Genomic DNA, 23,449 nt, shown 5'->3' with positions numbered 1-23,449 from the left:
GTGCTCCAACAAACTGCTCTTAGGCTTGTAAACTGCTACATAAAATATTCAGCAAAACTTTTAAACTTTTCCAAGACAAGAAAAAAAAACGCTATTTTATGGCTATTCAAAATGGGTACTTACTCTTATGAGTTGTGCGTTGCTACGATTTCCAAACTCTCCAGAAGGTCCGTTCGCATTCACTCTATTGACATGCTCATCCAAAAATATTCAAGTGGTCGAGCTGCGTGAAGCGCGAGGAACAGCTCGCGCCAGTTAGTGCACGCGCTGTCAGTGAAGCTCGCGGGGAAGTCCTCCCTAAGTTCATGAGAGCTGCACCGGCCGCACCGGAGCGAAACGCTCCAACCGACAGATCACCACTATAACCCAAACTCCGAGGAGCGCTGACTTGCACTAGCCGTGTTTTCACCTTTAATTTACGCTCCTGAAGTTAACGTGAGCACACGCGCACTCCGTGGTCTACTTCATTATTAAAGTTCTCTTGCAGCGGCGGAGCGAGAGCGCTCATTGATGCGCATGCGCGCAGCTGCCATGCGGGGTGCTGCTGTTGGCTCGCACCCAAGCCAGTAATGGGGCACAGCACAAGGGCCAGGATGAGGCTCTTATTAATAGTTTCGTTCGAGTGATCAGCATAGTTTTATTTACCACCACCACACAACAACAACCAAGTCAAACCCTTGTCTTGGGATCAGATTCACTCTCGTATTGGACTTCCACTTCCGCGAGAAAAGAGAGCTCCTCTAATTAACATTTATCAACACTTAGAGCAGCCAAACCACTAAAATAGCTCAGGTTTATTCAGTCAAATATTTAAAAACATGTCCTAACACGAGGGTGGAAAAAGTCACGCTGAAATTCAGCCAGCTGTAAGAAAGAAACAGGAAAACGTCACAAGTTGCATGGAAGTTACTAATGCTTGTATGGTTGCAGTTAACTGACTTTGAGAACTTGCACCCTTAGCCACAAATTGGCCTGGAATTTTTTTTTTTTACAAAATGGCCAGGTAGTCTTTGTGAATCTTGTGCAGAAAAAAAAAAATAGCAAAAAATATTTGGAGTCTAAGAATAGGTTTTAGAGCCATACACATCAGAGAGTGAAGAGACTGTGGACAAGTAATAGCTTTTTTTTTTTTTTACAACTGACCTCTAAATCTGTAGTTTGCATCAAAGAAATGCAATGAGAGAAGAAGAAAGACTAAAAGACTGCAACAGAAAGCAATAAAGCTCCACTATGAAGTAAATCGCCGCTTGAATGTACTCAGCGATTACTGCTATATTAGCCAGACTCCTCCTCAAGCACTGAAAAATGATGCTCCTGAGGGCCACGTTGGGCTGCATTTGACTGACACACTGTTACAGAAAGAAAACAAGAATTTCATGCTGTTGAGTGGAATGTAACTAGCAGGGGGCTGCTGTTGATCCGCAGGCTTAACTCCACATGCTGCATGAGAATTTGGCTCCATAAACATCAGGAAAGAAACAATATTTCCCCACTCTCTCAAAACACGAGGGAGACCAGCACACACCTCTGCTTATGTCATTTTAAAAGCGCTTTGTATTTAAGCGCAGTTTAGTGGAATCAAAAGTCTGTTCAAAGGAACTGGATGATTGAAAGCTACTAATTAAAAGAATGAAATTAAATCAGTACAAAGGTCTTTAAGAGCAAGTGCAGGCAGGCCGTGCTTTTTGGGGCGGGGGGCTAGCATGCGCTCAGCGGGGTCTTATTTATAGACCTGTGCAAAACTTTTGGCTGCACACTGCACTGTGCTGACGCGGTAGAACCAGAAGATGCCTGTCAAACAAAGAATAAAAATACACCGAGAGGGGCGCGAATGGGGTTGCATCTGGCACGCTGGCGTGAAGACGCACGGTTTATGCCCCCCCTCCCCCACAGCACACATAGGCCCATGTTGCCCATATATTGCGCAATAAGTGCATGAAAAACAATAAGTGCAGCATGAAATCTTCATCTGCGGTCTCACATTGTTTTTTTTTTATAGCGATTTAAGAAGTAGTGTACACAAAAATGAAAATTCTGTCATTATTTATTCACCCACATGTTGTGCAAACTCTTATGGCTTTGTCGTTTGTGGACCACAAAAATATGTGTTTTGAACAATGTTTTAGCTGTTCTTCAAAGAAAATTAATCCATACTGCTCAATTGGTATACTCAAAGTCTAAAAGCCTGTTCATATTAAGGTTGATAACGATAAAGAACACTTTTCTGAACTTTTTTTTTTTTTTTTTTTAGCTGATGAATGATAGAAACATTGCGGCCAATCAGAACAATGGTGAGCAAAAAAATAAATTTCAATCAACTTCTTTTGTGTTCCACAGAAGAAGCCAAGCATTCACGTTTGGAAGAACATGAAGATGTATAAATGATGACCAGATTTTCATGTTTCTAATGTTAATGGCTAAATAGTCAATGAACTAAAATTTATGCCAAGTTGTAGCACGGAGAGCAGCAGGTGGACATTTATTGAAGTCTCTGTGGTGACGGTGATTAACTTTGTATAATTAAATATGAGTGTTTATCATCTCTAAAGGCTTGTTGGTGCTCTGCAAACATGCTGTCTAAGTCTCATTTGTAAAGTGCCAGTGTCTGTTATTCGAGTGTAATTGATGTACTGTAGCTTGACCGTGCAGTAGTTCTCCTCTGCATTTTCAACAGTGATTCATGCATCAATGGCGGACTGTAATGAAAAGACATTATTTAATAGATATTTCATTAGTATTTCAAGTGCTGTAACCGTACTCTTGATAAGTGTAGAGAAGGGAGGCAGGGGAGGACTGTGGTCACTGAGCCCCAGAGACAGGCTCCTTAAGCAGGCTAATGAACTCGGCCTGGCCGTGTGGGCTCTGATGGTTCCAGCAGCTGCCTGCTCGGGGAACAAAGGAAATATTTAACACCTCATAAATTCTGCTAATACCTGAAGAAAGGAGCACAGAAAATACGCTCACGATCCGAAGCACTTACAGAGTGAATTCAGCAGGTCAGAAACAATCAGCAGAGGCAGAGAGAGCAGAAGAGAGTGTGACAGAAATACTTCTGACATGTTTGTTATTTTAGAATTGTCGCTGATGTAGACGTCTTGGTATCAGGTTCCATGTGTCTTTGCATGTAAGAGAGAGAGTGAAGTTGCCTCTGGAAATTGTTCATGACATTTCCACATACAGTACAATGCATATGTTTCCGTTTGACTCATTTATTGTAAGTGTCAGTTTGAAAATAAGCCGACATGTCTATGTACATGTGGGAGAGTGTGTTTTTGTGTGTTTGTGTACTCTCTGACTTCTGTTTTTTGCAGAGACTGGATACTCTGGGTCTAATCATAAATATTTGGAACTAACAGAGCAGAGTTTTATTTGCCAGGCTTTAAATCCCACTGAAGCACTTCATCCTTCATTAAGAAGGCAGCAAACAAATAACACACAGACAAACAATCTTTTTTATCAAATTTGGTATTATTGACTAAAAGGGCAAAGGTCAAATCACTTAAAGACTTTCACCATCCTCCCTAAACTAACAGAAATGTGGAAATAAAGTCTGTGCCGGCAATTAAACTATTTTATATGTGACTATGCGCTGTCTGGAGGTCACAGCGGCGATGCATGATCTACAGTTGCACATAATCTCAGTTTAGAGGGCACATCATATCCGAACAGCTAGACAGAGAGAGAGAGAGAGAGAGAGAGAGAGACATAGGGGAAGGAGAGTGACAGAGAGGAATTGTGTCTGTGTGTCTGTGTCTGTGTGCGTGTGTGTCCTGTCCAGCACCATTGTTATTTCATTAGGGTGTAGGATTACTTCCATTAACTCAGCATGTCGGCTGGACCTAAAGAACCTCTCTCTCTCTCTCATGGACACATGGACTTTCCATTAAAGTATCACAAGGCAAGCTTAGTGCTAAATGAATAAAGAGCTTGACATGTACCTTAAAGATGCAGCAGAGCTCCGGACCCCAAAAAAAAAAAAATGACAAGGGAGCCATTGGCTTCTAAAGTAAAACATTTACAAGCCGGTTGACTTTCATTTGCCAAATTTACATTCTCAAGCTGGTTGTTCAGAATATGGTTCCAACATGACAATCAGCTTACAGTCTTATTCCTAAACAAAGATTACATTACAGCTGTTTCAACTTTATTACTGGATTTTATTTTAGAATGTACCACTATATTTATATTCACATTACAGGTGAAAAGTTTGGAATAATTATTTTTTTTGTTAAAGTGTTTGAAAGTAATCTCTTATGCTCGCCAAAGCGGCATTTATTTATTTTAATTGGTGTTTTTACTATCTTTTGATCAAATAAATGCAGCTTTAGTGAGCATAAGAGACATCTTTCAAAAACATTTAAAAATTCCTAATCATTCCAAACTTTTGACTGATTGTATACTCACTGAGCAAGTCGTTTGTTTGCCAATCGGATATCACAGCTTGCACTGTGTTCATTGCAACATGCATGAAACACTGGTGTGCACACTAACATGATATCTGACAAAACCACATAAATCTAGTCACAACTATTTAATTTTTTGTTGCTTTTGTGACCATTTCAGTCACAGTGTGGAGCCAATGTGGTCTTTTCAGCAGGAAATTTTCTTGGTTTAGAGTCAGACTGTGACTCAATGAGTAGTCAATAATGTACTGTATAATAAGGTGAATTAGTAACATACCTCCATGGCTCAGCAGCACTCCAAATCATTCCTTCATGCCAGACTGGATCCTGACTGGTCATCTGCGACTGGAAGAAACCCTCAGACTCTGGAATTACACTGGCAATTTTTATATGTCTCTGGAAAGGTAGCAGAAAGGTTATAGACTAGAGAATGATGTCTTCATAAAGCATTAGTATCTTTGTGTAGGTGGAGAAGAAATTATCCAACATCTGTATACTGCCATTTTAATGACTGATATGAATGCATTCCACTATGTTAGTCTGGTGAACTGAACAAAACCACATCTTTGGCTGCCAATAGAGTTTGTGTCTGACTACTGACTTATTCTCTGGTGACTGAAGTCAGCATGTGCGTGTCCTCACAGTATATACAAATTAGTGGGCTACCACAATTTAAAGTTTATGAGCAGTCATGGTGAAGAGCTAAAAAACTGAAAGTGAATTAGATGATTTGTTAACCAATGAGTCATGATCAGACAGTGAACCCATCTTACCCGCAACCCCCAAAATGATGTGGATACAGTGGAATGCATGCAACTCCCAGCATGCTTTGAGACTGCGGCCCTGGTTTCGACATCCTGGCAACAATGACCATCTCTAAGGATAATATGGGACTTGCTGATCTCAAACTCTGCCTCTTTCTGGAATCCCTGATAGAACTTACAAACACATACAATGCTCTTCTGTCCAAGATCTGCGAGTAAAAGCATGCACAATGTTTTCATTGCTAATGAGAGCATGAGGGGAAATAAACACTGAGGGTTATATTAGCAGAGAGATGATCAGAAAATAACTGCATGAAAGAGTGAGAAAACAGAGCAGTTCACATGTTTCTATTTTCCATTAGAGGCACATTCCTTCAACATGCCTTAATAATCCAACTAATTAGCCTTCCGAGTTTTAATTATAAACTTCCACCATGAATATCAACAGAAATGTTTTCATTTTGATTCTAGGTGTGGTATATCTCCACTGCTAATGACCTCATGTTTGAAAGGTCCCCAATTACTCTCAACTTCAGAGTTCAGTGCTGGCAGTGACAGAGAACAGGTCTGCCCGACCAGCTCAGAAAAAAACAACAAAAACCCACATTTCATACCAATGACCTGCACCTGCAAATATGACCGTAAAAAATTTGTGACATGTCACTGTGAAATTAAATTGACAATTACGAGGCCGGCGAGAGTCTTGAGACACCAAATTAAGACAAAGCCAGAACCCTCAATAAATCAGTCTGACTGAAACGTACAAGGACACTGATTGCACAAATCTTGGATTCAGCTATATCATGATCAGCTTTTGTATGTCTTACTGGCTTTTTAGCTGCACAAAGTGGGAAACTGTGAATCACGATTATATATAACATTAAGTATAAACAGCATTAAATTGTGCTCTGATTAATCAACACAGCAAAACTATTTTTTTTAGTTAATCAAAACTTTCAAAAGACTTCTCCAGATGTTTCATGTTCACTCACTCTCTTGACAAGGGGTTAATACAACTCACCTTTCCCGTTTTACACTTTTTTTTACAAGGAAGTCAAACTTGTCCAAAATGGAAGTAACTTGGCTCTTCTTCTGAATTACCCTGAAACGAACTGAAACTTTACATACTTTTTAAAGTCGGGACAGCCTAGAGGGACATTGTGCAATTTCAAAGATCTCTTTTTGGTGGTGGTCGGCTTTACAGAGATGATAGGAAATTATGGGGTGACAGTCAAATTGGGATTAATACACAAAACGAGCCAGAATCAAACTCATGACTCCCACTCCTAGAACACGGATCTGACTTTGGCGAGATCTTTGAGGCACTTTAAACCATATCAGATTATGCACATTTACTGAGCATATATTGGAAATGCCTCTCAAATATCACTTTCTAATTATACCTCCTCAACTCAGGCCCACAAAATAATGTGACAGGATCCTAATATGTAACGTGCATGAATTACTAAATCTGAAATAACATCGTTGCATTAGAACAATTACCAGCTCATTTTATATTTTTGGTGGTCCTTCTATGGACACATTTTAAATAACCATTTGATCTTTGGTACAATCTTTTTTTTTTTTTTTAGTTTGCACATGTGGCTCTTGGATATCCTTTCTTGCACCACAAAAATGAAAAGTAATTTAAAGTTGTGAATGATTCATTCTTTAACATGTTTTTGACCCATGATTTTACTCAGTTGTACGTCACAATATATATATGTTGCTACTTCAGGTACATGCAACTTTCATTTACAATGATCAAAACTGCACGTTTTCTTTCATTTTTGAAAGTTCCAAAGCATCAATTTATGCAAAATGCACAGAATGAATTTGTTCTGAGCTGTGAGGAACCACTTTAAACTGATGAGCACACAGCTGTGTTGTTGGAAACTAATTAGGATCACTGGTTATCTGTCTTTGTTTAATAATGGTAATAGAAGCATCTTCAGAGATCTGTAACTCTCTTTGACCGACCCATTGTTTAACTAGTCACCGTCTACCAACCAACCCTGCTGGACTCTGACACCTGAATTCATTTCCTGTGTTTCATGTGTGTGGGTGTGTTTGTGTGTGTGTATGAAACAGTAAGAGAAACATAAAGATCAAGAGACAAAAAAAAAAAAAAAAAAGAATGTGAAACGGAGGATATCAACCCTTTAATTTACGATGACATTAAGATTTAAGCAAAGGGAAGGATTTACTGGGAGGGTTGGAATCTGCTAATTTACCATTTCAAATACAAAAACCCATACTGCCCTCTCCCTGACTTGCACACATATATCTAAACACGCATACATACACAAAACCAATCCCCCCAGCATTGGCGCCAGCATTGACACACAAACCAGAGAGGGAGTCACTCTGTCATCAGAGGAGCAGACCGCTGGACAAACACTTTTGTGGTACGCTGTCCACTGATTTGACTGATAACCTTAACTACAAACTAGTGATGTCCGATTGTTATTTTGAAACAGATCTTTTTTAAATGATTCAAGATTTGCATGTCGCTTGACTGTAAAGAAAAATTTGGATAAATAACTTTAGATGGGAACTAATAAAAATTGTAATAAAAGCAGTATTTAACTAAAATGTATTTTACCACCAAAAAACCTCACCAAAAATAGACCATGAAATCACATTTTCCTTTAAAATACCATTGCTTATACAGTTATTGTTATTTATAAAAACTTGTTATTCATCATAAAAAAAAAAAAAAAATTACAGTAAAAGCAAGAACTGTAGTGACTTTTTCATATTTTGGTGGAAATTATGGCTGCCATGGATATTTTGTCATTTTTAAGTGGGAGACTCCAGAGAACAGAATGAGTGTTGACGTAATAAATTAGTGAATCATATTTTGAACCACTTGAGTTCACTGAAATAAACAGTCTGAACAAACGAATTCACTAGAATACATTTTAGTTCTTTAGGTTACAACAAATGGATAATTAATTATTGCCAAATGCGTGTAATAACTTAACAATATTTTGGTAAATGAGGGAGTGCAAAATCTGTTATATGAAAATATAAAAATATGAAAGCCTTCACTATTCAAATGTAAGGGTGGTTTAACCACACTTACACAAGCCATTTAAGCTTAACATAAAAAAGAGCTAATTGTGATCTAAAGGCCACTGTGATGGTCAAGTGTTCTAATAATGACAGAGTTGGCTGTTTTAACCCCAGTGAGGCAGTCGATGCACAGGCTCATATTTCAAATAATGCCCTCGCTGCTTTAAGGCTGCAACTGAACAAGTGTGACCTGAACCTGGCTGACAAGGACCAATCCATATCCTTGATTCAAGGGGTCAAGGCTTATGCTATCAAGGGAGTGCTAATGATTTTTTCATTAGCTAACTGAAGCTCCAGTTTCTTTTATGCCTGTGTGTTTGTGAGTGAGAATTAAAAAATAAAATAAAAAACGGTACATTTTATTATTATTAAATTTTATGAAGATTATGTCCTGCAGCAAGTGGTATGTCTATGACTTCAAGGGTTAGTTCATCCAAACATGAAAATTCTGTCATCATTTATTAACCTTCATGTCATTCCAAATCTGTACGCAGTGTTGGGAAGGTTACTTTGGAAAAATAATAGCTTACAGATTACAAGATGCCATATTTAAAATTTAAAACGTAATAAGCAGTGTAACTATTTCAATTACTTTTTTAAAGTAATGCAACTGGTTACTTTTTACAAAATCAGACTTCAGCACCTCTTTTTACTTTGAGATCGTTCTGAGGTTAAATGTTGATTTCAAATCATAAAATATAGTTTAATAGCTTTGATACTGTTTTTGAAATCAAATCTTTGCAAAGCTATGACAGGAAACACTGGCATCTAACAATGCCTTGGAAAAATAAAAGCATATAAATCAACCCAAATAAAAAAAAAAAAAAAGTTATTGAATGAGATTGTGTTCTATTCTGTCCTAATCTCCTGAAAAATTGGTGTCTCATATTATAAATCAGTCAATGCAATTTAAGAAATCAATCAATCAAATCTCTATGTGTGTGTGAAGATGTTCAGATGTAACCCCCTTTGTAACTGTTAACATTTTCATAAATAACTAATTACACATTTTTCTCAGTAACTATAACAGATTAGTTAAATTTATTTTGTAATAAAATTATATAACTCTGTTACATGTAACTAGGGTTACGCTTTATTTTAAGGTGTCCTTGTTGCAGTGTAATTATACATTTAAGTATTGAGTAATATTGATTAACTAACTGTACTTACTTTATGGTTAGGGTTAGGATTAGGGTTTGTTTTAGGGTTACTTGCATGTAATTGTGCATAATTTATTGTTATTATAATAGTAAGTACATATAACGTGTAACCAGAACACCGTAACCGTAACTAGTTTCTCGCCGACACTGTCTGTATGACATTCTTTCTTATGCAGAACACAAAAAGAAGATATTTTGAAAAACACTGGGAGTCTGAACAACATTAGACCCCGATGATGTTCAATGAATGGACAAAAAAAAAAGTGTTCCACAGAAGAAAGGAAGTCATACAGGTTTATAACGATGCAAAGGTGAGTAAATGATGACACAATTTTCATTTTTGGGTGAATTATCCCTTTATCAATATTCAGATTTGTAGTTGTACATAAGCAATAAGTGCTATTCACACAAAGAGCTTAAAACGAGCTGTTTCCTTTTAGAATATATAAGAGACAACAGCAATACTTGTCAGTCACAAGAAACAGATTAAAGTTGATGACAATGCATATTGAAGTTGATAACAATCCGTGCCTTTCTAATACATTTTAATTAATAGAAGTCACATATCACATACACTGCATCTATAACTATAATGTTGATTTTTTTTGATTACGTGCTGCGAACAGCTCAGAATTGGTCTAAAGTAATGTTACACCTGACGTACAAACACGCCCAAAAAACAAGGGATCCCAGGCACAAACAATGAACACATACACACACACACAAATCATGCACTCATTCATACAGCAGTTCAAAATGATTAACTTGTTTTACCTCTTTTTGCCCTCTTGGAATTACCTCTCTCTCTCTTTTTCTCTCTCTCTCTGTCTCTGTTAATGCATTCTTTTATGTCATCTCGAGTTTCCTGGATTCTGCCATCGCCGTGGCAACCCCTCCCTCCTCTGGTCCCTCAGGTCCAGCCGGATGGGATGCTTTTGTGTAGCTGCCACATTTTTGGGGTAAAATGATCCCGTCCCCTTCACCCACACACACATACACGCTCACACAGTCTGAGTATTTGTACTTGGCATCACTTCAAAATTCAGGATTTAAAAAGCATAGAGAGAGATAACCTCTCACTCATGAATACTTCAGGCTTCTGACCAAATTCATACAATTAAATGTAATAAATCATTACTTATATTTATTCAACCACGCTTGCACCATCTGTAGTGCAGGACATCCTGGCTCTGACTGCCTCAACAGCTGCTAAGCACACTCACAGGTACGGACAGGGACACCAGGTGTGTGAGAGACAATATGTATGCCGCTGCTTATAAGGGATGTTTGTCTGTTGTGTATCTTTCTCTCCTTCAAATGATATCACCATAATCTCAGAAACCTCATTGTTATAAATATTGTGTTTCAGCACATTTATTCCTGATTGTGCACATTTGTATTCGTGCCTGTTTAAGAATGTAGGTGTGTGTTTGTGTGCACATTTGTGAGCGTCCCTGGGGGGTCATACCGTAATCCTCCGGTGTGTCTCTGGCAAACACAGGTCCCTGAACGTCTCTAGTTTCTCTTAGTAAATGATCTGATTAAAAAAAACTCCTTTCAGCCTGGCCCGTCCCAAAAACAGACAGCTTCACAGAAAAGAAAAGAACAGAAACAAAAGAGAAAGAGCGAGTGAAACGAAGACTTGGAAATGGGACAGAATAAGCCATACCAACGCCTGAAGCTAGAAACCACCAGACAATGGAAATATGGCTGCAAATAACATACACCCACACTCTAATGTTTTATTTTAAGTAAACAGGTAGTTAAATAAGTGTTCTGAAACAAAATTATATATTTTATACACACACACACACACACACATATATATATATATATATATAAAACATTGTATTATAGAATGAAATTTGTATTATAGAAAGTAAATGGAGTTACATTTTATATCTTAACATATTTTTATAACATTGGATACTCATATTCACAGTTCTGTAGACACTTCCATGTTCATTTGAACTTAATACAGATGTTCAAACCTAAAAAGTAGAGTGCAAGCAGTAAATACTGATGGCCATTTGAATATTAGATTAGATACAGTGGATTATACATCAGAACAAGTCATTGTAAACAGATACTTTCCAAATATGAAACATATTTCTCATTACATTTGATTTTGGTGATATATTTTAGTTATGTGCCAAACTAGGCTGCATCTGATATGGCACTTAATGAATTACTGTTCCCGGCCAATAACTCCCAGTATTGATTTGTAACAGGAGACTTGCCTGAGTTGTGACCTTTTGTGTCTCTTGAGGCATCATGGGAAATGGAGTTTAATTGATGAGAAGGCAGATGTGTGAATGACATCATCAGTTAATAAAGATAATATTTGAATATTTTAAATGTGCGCTATTATAATTAAAGCACTGCTGAACATTCTTAACAAAAATATCAAAACAAAAACGTTTTATGAATGAAGTAGTGCTGTCAAATGATTAATCACGATTAATCGCATCCAAAATAAATGTTTTTGTTTACATAATGTGTTTACTGTGTATATTTTGTTATGTATATATAAATACAAACACATGCATGTATATATTTAAGAAAAATATGTTATGTTTATATATTTAAGATATAATATATAAATTATATGAATATAAATATATACATGTATTTGGGATGCGATTAATCGCGATTAATCGTTTGAAAGCACTAGAATCTTGATAAAATCATGAACCTCACGTCCTCACCAATCAACTAGTTTAGTGGTTCTCAAGCCTGGTCCTGGAAGCACCCTAACAATGCACATTTTGCATGTTTCCTTTCTCTGATACACCAATTTCAGGAGTCTCTACTAATGAGCTGATGACCTCAATCAGGTGTGTTTAAGGAGACATGCAAAAAGTGCAGGTTGTATCCGAAAACTGAAAAATGCTGCCTTCGGAGGATGCATTCCAACGTAGTAAGGCACCAAGGCACGTCCGAATCCAAAGTTAGCTTCACTTCCTGTCTCCTGAGATGCCTTCATCTGATCGATTTTTGAAGGCAGTATAGATGTATCCTTCGCTGCCTTTGATATCCCACAATCCTGTGCGTTCCATTCCGAGATGGTTGAGCTAAAAAAATAAAGATGGCCTCTGAAAGTTGCGTTTGGTGGTCAGTTTGGGTGTAAATGTATATTTCTGATTAACCTTTTGCACTTTTGATGTTATTTCTAGCAAGAAATCAGTATTATGGTAATTAAATATTTGTTTAGTTATCACCAAAACTTGTTCTATTTTGTTATAGATTATTAAAACGTTATGCTGCCTCAGAGTGCATGAGTGCAAAAATGCTGCCGGTGTACCGACAAAACATCCTACCTATCAGATTGTGCTACCAATAATATATTTGCATTGTTTTAAGGGTAAATTTAGGGTAAGGGTAGGTGTGAACGGGTAGGTTTAGGGTAGGGGTAGGTATGGACATTAAAAAAAGCCTCAAACCACATGAATAAGATGCTGGTAGCACAATCTGATAGGTAGCATTTTTCGCTATCGATTTGTGCTACCTATCTTTTTAATGGGAGGTAGCACAATCTGAGCGGGTAGCACAAATCGTCAGTACACCGGCAAAGTCATTGCCTCATAAGGCATGGAGGCAGCAAGTCAGCTGCCTAAGTTTTCGGATACAGCCGCAGTGTTGGGGTGCCTGCAGGACCAGGGTTGAGAACCACTGAACTAGTTGGTTGGACTATAGTTTGTTGGACATTTTACCTCTATTTCTACTACATATTTTCATTTATGTAAAATATAATACAGTACATCCTGAATTATAGGGCCAGCTGCCAACTGTTAACACGGCCAATTTACCTCACAGATTTCTCTACACATCTCCAATGTCAATGAGCAGGCAAGGGGCAATAAGTAGGCCTAATTTAATCCATATAAATTAGACGAAAAGTCTCCGTAATCCCGAATTAATGAAACTGTCGCGTCCTCGTGCTTGCGGCGCAACGCTTGATGGGTTTTGGCGGCAGGCGCGTGCACTGGCGTGGATTATGTGCGCCTTGCCAGAAGCACTGGGTGCACGAGGCTCGTTCCCGCGTGACGCGTGTAACTCGAGCCCGCGGCCGCCGTCAGTCAGAAATAAAAAATCATTTGTCCGCAGCGGGCGCGCTGCTTGATTAAATATTAATAGCGGGAGGGAGACTGTTATCCGGTGTCGCGTGAAAAGTGATCCTTGGCCGCTCCGGAAGGGCATCGTGGCCTCATGGGTGGACAAACGGAGACTCAGTGAAAGAAGCAAGCATGAATACTTGCAGCACTAAATCGAGGAACTAATAATGATAGTTTAGTTAGTACAAAGTCATGTTGCATCATTTACAATGCATACAAACATCAATAATAAGTATAGGCTACCAAGCCAACATAACAGGCTACAGTATAAATTAAAATAAACATATTATAAAAATGTATTATAAATATAAAATAAAAAATTAAGCATGATTTTAACCTTGTGATTAGTTAAGTGATTGACTAATCAGGGTTATATCTCTCTCATTTATCCAAGTACAGTGGATAAACATTCCCATCCCACAAAGGATCAGAAAGTCCAGCTGAGTTTATCTTTCAGTACTATTTTTCACTCATTTTCTCTTTTCCTTAGTAGCCTACCTCACCTCAATCAAGGAACTGATAGTTTAGTTAGTACAAAGTCATGTTGCATCATTTACAATGTATACAAACATCAAAACTAAGTATATTAAGGCAACATAAAGGCTTTATGGCTACAATATAAATTAAAAATACATATATTCTAAAAATATTTTTTTTAAATAAATAAATTAAGCATGATTTTAACCTTGTGATTAGTTAAGTGATTGACTAATCAGGGTTATATCTCTCTCATTTATCCAGGTACAGTGGATAAACATTCCCATCCCACAAAGGATCAGAAAGTCCAGCTGAGTTTATTTTTCACTGCTATTTTTCACTCATTTTCTCTTTTCCTTAGTACCTCACCTCACTTCCCCTCTACCTCTTCTTCGATCTGTCTCTTTATTGTCCTCCTCCCTCTCTGTCTCCCTCTCGCTCTTTCTCCCTCACTCACTCCTGTCACTGTTTCCTCGATTTGACCTTCACCATCTGTTTTGAATGAGAGCACTGTTCACTTTTGTTTAAAGGAACGCTAAAATCAGACATTCTCCCTGTCTCAGCCCAAACACAGTCTTATTACAGCGTTCATTGCTGGAGAGTGGGAACCTCACCCGCTCTCAATTATCTTCAGAATTCCCCTCACACACACACACACACACACACACACACACAAACACGTTTGCATGCTTATGCAGAAGTACTCTCAAACACATGCAGACTTGACGCTTCTATGCACACGTACAAACACAGAGCACATGGTTGGGGACACCCTGGAATATCACGGAGGTGGAGACGTGAATGATTCCAGTCTTTAGGTTGGGAATTCCAGCTTTAATTGGATCCGTGTGGCTATCAGGGAGGTGTACGCTTGGGCAGAGAGCAGCACACACTGTAACATATGCACACACACATACAGCTGAGCTTCAGTTAAAGAAAGTGGGTGCAGAAACAGCAGTGGTTGTTATAGTGCTGGATAATTTTTACAAATGTTGTAGGCAGGCAGACTGGACAGAGAAATGAGAAAGACAAACATTTAAGAAATATTCTGGGTTCAAAAATGTGGGTTAAGTCACCAAGACAATATCATTGGAATCACTTTCAAAATGAATGTTTAAGGACGTATTTGGTCATCATTAAGAGATGAGTGTGTCAAAGTAATGTCCATAATATACAGCGGTACAATAATACATATGTGGTTTGTAAACATCATGTATTCAGTTAATGAAGATCCTGAGGTAGAAACAGGAAAGCAAAAGCTGAGGAACTATTTGATCAGATATAAATATAGTAGGTTTATGAGAAGCATTATGTGAATGCATGGCTAAAAAGATGTGTATTTAATCGAGATTTAAACCAAGTGCGTTTATGAGAACAACTTGACACCTCAAATGATGCACAGAAAAATGAATATAAGCAATTTTATAAAATTTTAAAAAATCCTCTGAGAATTGCCCTCATTCACTTTTATTTTCAAGTTCCTCACTGTAAACTCAAACTTGTGTATTTTTAAAGACAATGAGGTACAAGTTAAAATCATTTTTGTGGTAATAAATATTATGCCACAAAGGCTGTCAGCTAAATTTAATTTGTATTGAACCCATAATATTTCAAACATTTAAAAACACCTGCTTATTCTCAAAGGACAGGATTCACAATGAATTACTCTTCTACTGCACCACTCAATCAGTAATCACCTCCACCTGGACAAACATTTCACACCCTGTACACACGCTCACGGTTGTGTTCCTGTAACATTTACCTTGTGTGATACTTTGAGCAATTTATTCGCTGCACTTTCATCATGGCAGAGTTTACAAGACTTCACTATGATCCACCCCTGGCTGCACACTTGAGTCAAAATACACACGCACACACACATTTACTTCAATTTAAAATACACTTTCTAATGAAATACTTAAGAGATGAAGGACAGTCTTTGTGTGTTTTCAATGTGCAGTAGGCTTCTGGCTTGAATTTAAAGTTCTCCAGTCTGTGCATATGGTGGCCCGCAGTTGAGAAGCTGGTCAATTTCACTCAAATGGAACTAGTTTAGCCTTGATTCACCAGACACAGGCGCACACAAATGCATTACTAACACACTACATATACAGACACAGCTGTGGGACTAGACTTGGGGGGGTGACTTCTACAAGCATGTACTCATATTTGTTTGGAGTGTGAATTTACAGCTTTATCTTAGTTTTTAAATTATTCATTTCATAGCATGCATGCACGATTGCCATGGAAAGCCAAGCAAAAAGAAATAAGAGAGCATACTGTAGTTGACTGTCTGCAGTCTTACTGCCACCCAATGGCCATTTTCTTGAACTCTTGGTGACAGTTTAGATGTACTGTGAACAACTGTATTATAGCTCCCTCTGCAGGACATGGTCGACCTTCAGTTTAAATGTTGCTTTTCTGCATGAAAGTGTGTCCAGTACTGAACGTTTCACCACACACTGCAGTAAGGATAAAACATTTAAAAAATTAAAATTAAAAATAAAAATTCAAATACAAGTTAAGAACGAAAATACACGATTAAAGTTTATTAATAAAAATTGATGTAGGATTTACTTTTAAACGCTTTTGTCTCAGAAATTGCTAGTAAATTTGACAAATAATTACAAAGAAGCGGCAAGTAACACATTTTTTTTTTTTTTTGTAAAAGTACTCCAATTATCATTGTATTGTTAACAACTTTTTTTAATAGTGTAATAATATACACTCCCCCCAAAAATAATCCCAATATTATGTAAAAACCTGAAGCGTTTGCTAATAATTAATAGTCATCAATAGGTAATATTAATTAATTAATTAGTGATCCCTAATTAATTAATAAATATTCAAACACCACTAACATTAGAGATAATAATGCAGGGGACAAAACTGGATATTACGTCGTAAACTTTTTATTTCGGTTTTATTTATAAATGGATGGAATAATAATTTATACGATTTTATGAGTTTACAGAGTTTCAATCTTCATCAGTAATAATTCAAAGTGGTCCAAAAAGTGGCAATCAACACATCACTGCATGTTGTTAGTTTGGATTTACTTAAAATGTAGGACAATTAAACGTCTTATTTTAAAAGCTTTTCCGTTTCCGAATTATTTTTTAGTATGCTATAGGCTTCTCTTGCACCAGCACACCTACAGTGAAACAAACTCTTACATTTGTTAGTATTTGTGCCTTTGTTACTCTGCGGTGCACTTGGTCCTAATCCAGCCAGAAAAATGAATACATAATGCTGCAATGTTGGTTTTCACGTCTCTGATGTAACCTAACCTACAGTAGTGAGACTGATTGAGCTCTTCAGTCGCTGTTCAGTGTCTAGGTGCTGAAACCTATTGTGTCGTGATTGATGCAGTTTCTCCCACACTCACAAAAGAACATTTTAAAGGGTCTTGGTCATTTAGTTTCTGTGTTGTTTTATGTCAAGTAGAAATAAACTTGTTAAGCCACTGGGAAAAAAAACAAAAAACTATTAGCCTAAAGAAACGGAGTTTTGAGTGAAGAGTGACATACCAGCTCAGATGCAATCCAGACACGAGCGGTTTAAAACCAACGTCTAAGACTCATCATAAACTTTAACTGACACACACGCACTCTTATCTGGCAGTTTTTAGTAATGTGCATCTAGACCACATGCCAATGTTCCCTCTCAAGAGACTTTAGGACTATAAAAGAGAGCTTTGGGCAGCCGTCCAACAAAACAATTAGCCATATTCTCGCAGCGCATGGGAATCCAGGGTCCACTTTATCTTTCTAATGACCGACCCTCCCTGCCTCCTCCTCCTCCTCCCGCTGCCGGGCAGAGCGCAGCTGACCCGGCCAGTGTTCAGTGTTCTCTGCGGTGGTCTTGCGGTGATGAAGCGCCTCGACTTATCCGTGCTGATATATATATACGATGAACGTGCGCTTCGCACAGGAAATAAGGGGAACTCCTTTAAATAAAAAAAGACTTTCTTTTGATTTTCAGATGATGACAGAAAAAGAAGACGAAGAAGGGGAGAAAGAAAAGATCTTTCTGTCTTATTCTCTTAGGGGAGGTGAAGGGAGCTTCCCAGCGTCCGTGAGAAAAAGATGTCCCATAAAACTTATTAGCACGAGATATAAATATTTTTACATCCTCTGGAGTGCCTCTAAAAGTCTACACAGAAAATGCCACTTTGATTGCCACAGCAGTTTGAGACAATTTTATAAAAAGAAGACTCAATAACAAAAATAAATGAAAAAATAAAAGTTTGGTGTAAAAATAAATAAATAATAATAATAATATATATATATATATATATATATATATATATATATATATATATATATATATATATATATATATATAGGCAATATGAAAAATCTCGATGGTCACAGAAATCTTCAAGTTACTGCTCCAATTGTTGCTTAAATAATATGCTACACAACTACACCTGTTTTCCAGTGGATACGATGATATTATGAATGATGAACAATATTAATGTATTAATTAAAGAGTCCAAAAACTAGAAAGAAAATATCAAGTTTTTTTGCTAACAATACTTGAAAATACTTTTGTTTTGTTTTACATTATAAATTGCGCACAGTCAACTATAGGCTACTTCAATTTTAAAAGCTCCTATTAAGTAAATACGGACTACAAATAACTATACTAGCCTGCTGAATTTATTTTCTTGACGAATTGCTAGCAACTTATGTTTTTGGGTTTGATATAACCGTGTGTGATTTAAGTGAAATTTAACGCAAAATCGCATTAGGGTATAGTTGACAAATAAAAACTGTCCTATGGTGTGACATAGCAAAAATGTAGAAAAAAACACAAAAAAACTTAACATACAAATAACATGAGAAAAATGTATCTTCATTCTTAGAGTAACAAATAGCATGAGAGAGGTTTATCTTCGATGTTAAAGAGTCTTTTTTTTTTTCTTTTCTTTTTTACACTTTTCCGTCACACCATAGGACACATTGATACATCAACTACCCATTAATAAACCACCATGCTAAAAACCCAAAGGAAATTTCTGAAGGAACCCAAATTAGACTTCAGGACATGCCAACAAATTGGCGTCATGACAGCTCTATTTTAATAACAAATGTTTTACGTCAGTCTAGATTTGCCATTAAAATATGCTCAAATAATGCCCAATATTATTGTTGGTAAAAAAATAATAAAAAATAAAAGTCAAAACATAATAATAAAAAAATGAAAAAAGGCCTTTAGTGTGGCCTAAACTGTGTGAGTAGAAAAAATAGGCTATCATTTCTCATTTTAAGACTTATCAGAAGGTTTCACAATGTTTAGAGCTGCTTTAATACCCAGGCGTGTGTGTGTGCGTGTGTGCATAAGCCTCCCTCGCTCTCAGTCTCGCACAGATCACCCCTCAGCCTCTCCTTACAATAACAGCGCGTGATGGATGATGGCGGCGGGCTTGTTATTGTCTTGCGCCATCAAACCGTTTTGTCTCACCGCGCGGATTTCTGTAATTCTGCGCGGGAACAGTGATGACTGGTTTAATGTGGAATACAGTTATATACGCGGGGGCAGTGTTTTTCTAAGCTGTGAGGCCGCGGCGTGGCTGTGACATCGGGCGTCCCATCATCGGTAACTCCGGGTAACTCGTGCTCTCGCGCCCCTCAGAGGAGTGACGCATAAATATCTGTCCGCGAGCTATAAACATAACGGTCACAACCCCGCGCGAAATTAAACAACGGCTGCACAGTGAGATTAAGAGCCGCGCGATTTACTGGTCTAAAAACAACTGACCTTAAACACGGACCACGTCAGCCTACTTTTTTTTTTTTTTCTGGCCTGACTACTTTAAAAAATATTCAGTTTCTCGATCTCTGTTGACTTAGAAGCGCTCGCTCTGATTTCCAAAACGGTTAAAGCCATGCTTATCTGATGACAGACATATCATGATAAAGAGAAGCTTTACGTTTCTTCCGATTAAGGGAATTAATCATGTTATCTTCTGCAGGCAGGGTGACAGGGTGACATGTCTTCTCGCCAGAGATCTTGAGAGAAAAAGGTGGGGCGAAATGATAACAAGGTTCACACAGGTCAAAGCAAAGTGAATAAACATGAACTCTCTGTCCATGCTCGATCAAAGAGGTAACTTGCACCACTTGAAACTATAACATTTTTATTTACAATTATTCTAATGCCAACAGCAAAGGTGATGTTATGACACTCTGCGTCACCAAAGCTATATGAATAATGATTTCTCGTGTTTTTAATAAAAAAGTGATGACAGAATCTTTATGAAAACAGTTGTATAAAAATCACACATTGTTGCCTTGAACCAGCAAGGCCCACGTGCGAATATTTAAATAGATATCAATATCTCTTTACAGGAATGCGAGTGAGGATGTTGTCCCCAGTTATTCCCACTCGTGTGTTTAGATAGGAGATGACGTGTTATTCTTTTCTTTTTTTTTTTAATTAAAAAAATTAAAATAGGTCCATGTTTTAAGTCCATCTGATGTCTCAGGAAGCAGTAGTCCCACATAAACGTGTAGAATTCAGCATTTCTTTAAGTTCATTTTCTGGTTTGCCCGCCACCATAAATGGCCACGTCTGTGGAAAAATACATGAATGAAAGTTCAATTAAAATCAGTAAACACACCAAATAACTGTGAACTGATAACTTATCTTTGCCTTTTAAATTTATATGTGGTAAACATAACCTACATAAAGTATATACACTGATATTCCATACAATTTTACTATACTATAACCGTCTATAAACTATTAAAAAAAAAGCAAGATGTATCGGTCATGTATAGCTAATTTCTGAAGGACTAATAATTTTCAGAACATGCCTTAAGTATTTTAGGCCTGATAATGTATCATTTATACTCTGCCTCCAATTCAATGAAAATAAGTTACAATTTTGCCTCCATTTCGTAAGTAAATTCAAAGTGTTGCCAAAGTCAACTTTTGGAACACTGAATAAAATCGAACTGAAATTTTGAAAACTCATAAAAACGGATTGAAATGACAGGAATTACTGTTAAATGGTTGGAAACAAAGATGTTGTTATAATAACGAACGCATGTTACATTGTACATACTGTATAGACCATAAACGTATCTTGCTTACTGGGATTTATTTTCTTTTTCAAAACGTTTTTAAAAGTCGCTCACCAGGTTGACTGGATGTATGTAGCCATTCTCGTATTTGTCGTTGGCGAGTATTTGTCGCAGGTGCGCGATGTAGCTGGAGGCCAGCCGTAGCGTGTCCAGCTTGGAGAGTTTGGTGTCCGGCGGAACCCACGGTAACGTCGTCTTCAACCGGGAGAAGGCTTTGCTCAGCACGCGCATCCTCGCCCTCTCGCGCGCGTTCGCCGCGTTCCTCTGGACCTGCTTGCCCTCTTGGGCCACACCATTAGGCGCCGATTTACGCATGGCGGCTGATTTGCGCCTTTTCCCCGTACATTCTGTAACCGATGCCCCTTCGCAGTTGGAACTGTCCTCCGTGCTCTCGTTTGATGTCCCCGGATCTTTACCGGAACCGAATTTCAAAAGACCATCCAGCAGCTCAGACTCGTGAAATTCATCCACATCGCTGATGGAGCCGGTGGACATGTTGAGCTGGAGACGAGGATGTAGTGGAGAAAAGTAAGTCTGATGAGATGCGAGTTTGTGGCTCTCTAAATGGACCTGGAGATAACGCGACTGCCTTCGGAGCAGAAGCGCGTCATGCGCGAGCTGAGGATGAGCGTAACTTGTAACTCACGAGCTAAAGGATCTTACCATTTATCTCTCGCGCTCAGGGGCGTAACCCCCGCACGCGGCAACTTACTCCTAGTGGAAGCAAACACTAAACCTGCACAGATAATCACAATGGTACAACAGTTTTGTAGTGATATAATGTTATGTTGTTATTTATCACGCATGCATGTATACAGAAACATCTTTGGCACGAATTGTAGGTTTTTATTCAAGGCGCATTTTTAGACTATTCTGAATAATTTGGTGTATTAGTTTATATTATATTATTGTAGAACTAAGCATAATTAAAATTGTACTTAATTTTTCATAAAAAGTATTATTTCGTATATTACAGGCTATGAGAGTATTACAGTCATTCGATGACAATAAAACCACAATTCAATAAACAGAATAAATATTTGTTGTTTAAAAAAAAACTGTTAAAATAGCTAAATGTTTCCAATAAAAGTTTTTCAGAGCACAATTCAGCCTCTTCCTTCCTCAGTATTAGTAAAACATTTCAGTTGTAGTAAAACGTTTCAATCAAGAAACGTAATTTTAAAAAGAAATGTAATTTTTATATTCTTAATTTCAAAGAAATGTCTAATCATCAGAACTAAAAAAAAAAAACTATAACAATTGCTTTCCTTTTTTCAGTCCAATTTAGATTAAATTATTAACGCAAATAGGTAGGCCTATATAGCACCCCCGACGTTTTTACTTAACAACAACAACAATAATAATAATTATTATTATTATTATTATTAAAACGTTACATTAAAATTTAATTCAGAATTTTTAAAACGTATTGTTCCGTATTATCTGTTGGAAATTGTAAAATAGTTACACGTTTATATTTTATAACTGCTGACAGGCGTAAATGTTTGTGTTCACGCTGAGCATCACTTGCACAGGCTCTCTGAATTCCTTGGAGTTGTCAGGTGGCATTTCACTGAGGAATTTAATGGTGGGTCTTTGACCGGAAATAACGGTTGTGCGCGCACTGGAACAGTGGGATTCATAAAATGGTACAGTGGTGACCCCACGCGTAATCGCGCATTGCTCATGGGAGAGTCCGTGCAGCTTTCAGCACCGATGCCCTCTAATAGGATCCCACGAGAAGCGTCTCAAATGGCCCACTGGCGCCTCCGGAGGGGCACGTGAAATGGATACTCCGCGTCCCCAAACCCCATGTTTTGCTTTTTTAATGGTACCCCACACCGGTCTCTAATACAACCGACTAACTCAAGCCAAAACATCCCGATCTGTGCGAGCTCTAAGTGGCGCGGCTGAAGGCGACTCAAGAGTGGTTTTAAATCAGGTGATGATTGCTACGACACACGCGGGGCATCTGCTCTCCTCTCAGCATGTCAGTTAGTGCCCATCATCCTTAGAAGCCCTTAGTTATAGTGACGCACAGATTAAACGAATGTGTAAAATTACAAAAAGAACGAGACGTGCACGTGCTAATTGCAAGTTTAGAGATTACCAAAGAAGGAGAGAGAATCTCCAGAGATCTGCCCTCTGACACCTCAGAGTTCCGGTGTCTCACAAACAGCATCCCTCCTCTCTCTCTACCACAGCAAATTACCAAAGGTATTTTAACCTTGCCATAGTTCTTAACCTGACAGATGAATGGACAGATCTTGTTTCTTGCAGTGGCATATCAGGTTTTTGCAGAGATTACAGGTGTGATAAATCAAAGAGAGTTGTTTTCAATTATCTTAAACTGAAGTA

The 23,449-nt window shown here is 37.8% G+C and overlaps 2 protein-coding genes across 16 annotated transcripts in view; both read right to left on the bottom strand.

Moving 5' to 3' along the window:
• The window catches only part of eya4 (EYA transcriptional coactivator and phosphatase 4), a 34,598-nt gene extending 34,016 nt beyond the window's left edge, over positions 1-582 (bottom strand). For 6 of the 15 annotated variants that reach the window (XM_058763619.1, XM_058763620.1, XM_058763621.1 and 3 more), the window contains exon 1: positions 124-578. The gene's annotated coding sequence lies outside the window, so the exon portion shown is untranslated. Of the gene's footprint in view, positions 1-123 lie in introns of all 15 variants that reach the window. The other 9 variants (XM_058763617.1, XM_058763616.1, XM_058763622.1 and 6 more) reach the window with 5 other exon arrangements.
• Positions 583-19,223: 18,641 nt separating this feature from the next.
• tcf21 (transcription factor 21) lies at positions 19,224-21,798 on the bottom strand. Its single transcript, XM_058763911.1, has 2 exons — positions 21,146-21,798; positions 19,224-20,576 (listed from the first exon to the last, which is right to left on the bottom strand). Exons 1-2 carry the CDS (start codon positions 21,584-21,586, stop codon positions 20,487-20,489), a joined length of 531 nt encoding a protein of 176 aa, XP_058619894.1. The 5' UTR covers positions 21,587-21,798; the 3' UTR covers positions 19,224-20,486.
• Between the last annotated feature and the right edge of the window lie 1,651 nt (positions 21,799-23,449).

Source organism: Onychostoma macrolepis, chromosome 23 (assembly GCF_012432095.1).
Source record: "Onychostoma macrolepis isolate SWU-2019 chromosome 23, ASM1243209v1, whole genome shotgun sequence".
In the NCBI taxonomy this organism is placed as follows: domain Eukaryota; kingdom Metazoa; phylum Chordata; class Actinopteri; order Cypriniformes; family Cyprinidae; genus Onychostoma; species Onychostoma macrolepis.
The sequence above is the reverse complement of the archived record's forward strand: the minus strand, read 5'-3'. Positions and strand labels throughout refer to the sequence as shown.